This window comes from Stegastes partitus, unplaced genomic scaffold, assembly GCF_000690725.1.
Source record: "Stegastes partitus isolate 25-593 unplaced genomic scaffold, Stegastes_partitus-1.0.2 Scaffold53, whole genome shotgun sequence".
NCBI classification, from domain to species: Eukaryota; Metazoa; Chordata; class Actinopteri; family Pomacentridae; genus Stegastes; species Stegastes partitus.
Genome location: NW_007577784.1, coordinates 925,000 through 928,566, shown reverse-complemented (window position 1 = coordinate 928,566; position 3,567 = coordinate 925,000). Strand labels below are relative to the sequence as shown.

At 43.1% G+C, this 3,567-nt stretch overlaps 1 protein-coding gene across 5 annotated transcripts in view; it reads left to right on the top strand.

Annotated features, from left to right (window-relative positions):
• The window catches only part of hdac7a (histone deacetylase 7a), a 63,668-nt gene extending 60,101 nt beyond the window's left edge, over nt 1-3,567 (top strand). For all 5 annotated transcript variants that reach the window (XM_008275489.1, XM_008275488.1, XM_008275486.1 and 2 more), the window contains 2 exons: nt 271-411; nt 499-3,567. In XM_008275489.1, coding sequence (XP_008273711.1) covers nt 271-411; nt 499-541 — 184 coding nt within the window. In that variant the 3' untranslated portion in view covers nt 542-3,567. The remainder of the gene's footprint in view (nt 1-270; nt 412-498) is intronic.

The window sequence follows — 3,567 nt, the reverse complement described above, 5'->3', positions numbered from 1 at the left end:
AAACTGTGATTCTTTGTGTTTTTACAGTTTCTGGCTCTGACAAATGGTGTAATTTTGCCTTTTAAATCTGCTGGCAGAAAAAATGCAGATGTTCAGAGCCTTAATCCCTTTTAGGTCCCATTTTTCATGTTCATTATCTTCTTCTCTGCCTTCTTACTGCCATTAGAACCAACATGCGACCTCTGGATATGATACTAAAGCGGAGCAAGATCTCAGTTGGGTTTATATGTGCATTATAACATCAGTGACATGTGATTGTGTGTGTGCTGCAGGTCAATACTGGCAGAATGTGAAGGCCCACAGTGGATCGGTGGCTCTGTCCTACCTGGCTGCTCAGACCAGAGACTGTGAGGAGACGGATGCTGTCAACGCGTTGGCCTCGCTGTCTGTGGGAGTCCTCCCCAACAAGAGGTACAGCCGCACAGCAAACCGGTCAGAAATGACACTTTTATTCTCCTGGCGTAGCACTCAACGTTTATCTTTTACTCTTTCCTCCAGCCTCCCCGATGAGCCGATGGAGCACGACAGCGACTCCATGTAGGAGGATCCGACCGACCGACCACCTCGCAGAACTCCCCGTCAGGAGCGGACCTCCTGCGCTGTCACATGAAGTGTTTGTAACGCCGCTGAGCCCCGCCCATCCGCCTCCTTCACACGCGCGTGCGACCCGACACGCCGACACACAATGCTGAACCTCTACAGACGAGCACCTCGACGCTGGTAACCACTGGGCTGAAGCCGGCAGCACTACCTGCAGCTGAGAAAACCTCCTGAAACCTCACCAAAGAGCAATACAAGTTGATTTTAATAGACTCTTTCATGTCTCCTGACTGACATCGGACCGTGTGTGTGTGTGTGTGTGTGTGTGTGTGTTTGTGCGGGTGTGTGTGTGCGTTCAGAGGTCCGGCGCCGCATCTCTGTGACCACAAACCTTTTCAACGGTCAGAATTCAGACCTCTGATTCGTCCCGAAGCACTATGTACCAGCAGCTGTTTCGTTGCCTTAACTTTGCCTTAACGTAACATCAGGTTTCACAAGGGGGGGAAGACTTTGGATTTTAAATTCTTCTTCTCTTCTGCCACGTTGCTATCAGAGATGAAGCCGACCAAACAGGATGCAAAATGATGCAAAAAAAAAAAGGTGAAAACATTTCCACATGCGCTCCGTGGATACGATGCAAAAAAAAAAAAAAAAACGTCACCAGGAAGAAGTGGCCACATCATGAAGAAAAAAGAATAAAGAGACGCAGAGATTGTCTGTTTTAATGATGTCATTACATGCCGTTTAACCACTAAAAGAAGACAACAAAGAACTCGGAGGGAGGGGGAGAAAATGAAGACACAACATGGACAACTGTGGTTTTGTATAAACAAAGAAAGGGCGATTTGTCCTTTGTTGTTTTTATTGCACTGTTCATTCCATAATGTGAACCATAAGAAATTCCAAAGCTCTGGGAAAAGAAAACAATTCCTCTCTGTAGATTATTTAATAGTTCTTTTTTTTTTGGAAGATTTGGATGAAATGTTCGTTATACTTTCCCACTCTTCATGTCTTATGAAGTCTCTGAGGACAGACATATGGGCCGAAATACTGTCGAGTTGTATTTCCTATGAAGTTGATCCGAAAAGTAGGCAGGACTTTAGGAGCAGGATTAATTTTTTTTTCTCTGCTGTTCAGTGTCTTAAAATTCACACAAACCTACACACAGAGCGATGACGAACTGTCGATGTACCACTAGTATTGAATACTGTATATTGTTGTTTATGTTGGAGACTAAGCGAGTGTTCATTCCACCGTGGCACCACTGAGGACCATTGTATTGTTCTGTAGTAGCAATACTGTTAATGCACTTAATGGACATCACCCAAAGAAAGCTGCCTTAAAACAGCCTGCACTTGGCAAATGGACTGTATGGAAGCAACACGAGGGACAGGCACGAACGCCGCTCTCACAGTGACTCTGACTTTCGAAAGGCAACCTGTGGATTTATGCATATGCAGTAAACTTGTTGTGAACTGTTTGTTTAACGAGCACAGGTTTTGTTCACTGGCTCTGCAGTCTAATTAAGGAAATTAATGCATTGTGTTTTGTTTGTTGTCGGAGAAGAACTTGACTGTTTTTCTCTGCAATCGCTCCGCGGAGCAACTCTTCTTACAATCAGATCGTCGAGACAACGCCACGCTTACAACGTGTCATCTGAGCTGATCACTGATTTGATCTTTTTGACTGCCCTGCTTACAGGGGCGCGTAAGGGCTCTGCATTCCAAAAGACAACAACATCGTGTTTCTTAGCTTGGAGGTTGTTTTGTCGCAAAATCAAGCTTGTTAAAGTCTTTGTTTCGTGCGTACTAGGTTTGACCAGTTTAGGCTTTCTGATGATTTTTAGATTAGAGCTGCAGATAGCTCCTTTGTGCTCCATAAAAAAGTACACTCCTCTATTATTACAGGGTCTTTTTAAGCTTCTAAAACTAGAAACTAGACACTAAACTCTCCTTAAACTGAAACTAATGCAATTTTGACTAGTTAGTTAGTCGCTCCTGACATTCTCTGAAAATGGTTTCCGCTTTGTTTCTCTGTAGAGTTTGTTTTTTTCTTCTAATCCACGACTGGATTGATTGAGCAGCACAATCTGTCTTTCAACTCGTAGGTTTTTCAAGAGAGACACATTTTGGTGTTTTGTAAGTAAATGTAAAACTGGCTGAAGGAAGTATTATCAGTGTAGCATTCAGGGAGGAAACTGTACGAGTGTTTGTTGTAATCGGACCCTGGGCATCGTCTGCCCAACGGAAGGCCTCGGAGCTTTTACCTTCAAACAAAAAGGACGGTGGATACCAAAATGTAAAGATTTCGCCATTGCAGAGGTCCCGCTGTTGTCTCCATCACAGTAGTTCTGCAATGAGCGCTGCGTCGTCGTCCTCGTAGTGTTGTTCATAGTGTTCTTAACAGCAAGCGACAGCATCTAAACAGTATGCTGTGTGTGTCTTATGCAGCGTGCCCAGCAGGCGCATGCGGTGTCCATGAAGTAAATGTTGTTGAGTGAGTCAGCGAGTGTGAGTGCGAGATGGTGACTGCATGTGCACCAGTGCATATGTACTGTCGCCTGCTCTGTGCATGCATTTGCAAGTGTTAAAGTGTTTGTGTGTGTGTGTGTCCATCAAATACTGTAAATGACCTCTCCTGTATTATATTCCCAGTGGATGTTTTTTTTTGTCTTATGTAGAGGCCAGTATTGCCTCAACTCTTAATTCCCTTTATTACTGATGTAATTTGTACCTTCTTCTTAAAGAAAGACACTGTAAATAGAAACTCCAAGACCAAAATACACGTCACACACGTGCCTTGATGCATTCGGTAGTATGTGTATTGGTAACTCTTAACTAACTGGACTTACAGTAACTCTGTATCTCTAAACATGACATTGAAATCTTTTGTTTCATGCTATTCTTTATTATTTACTTGTGTTATTTTTTTTTCTTTCACATTTCCTACCATGTGTATGTATAGAAAGATTGTCTATTTTGTACTTTTTGCCTTTTCCTCTTGATTAAAAAACTATTTCCAGTAGAA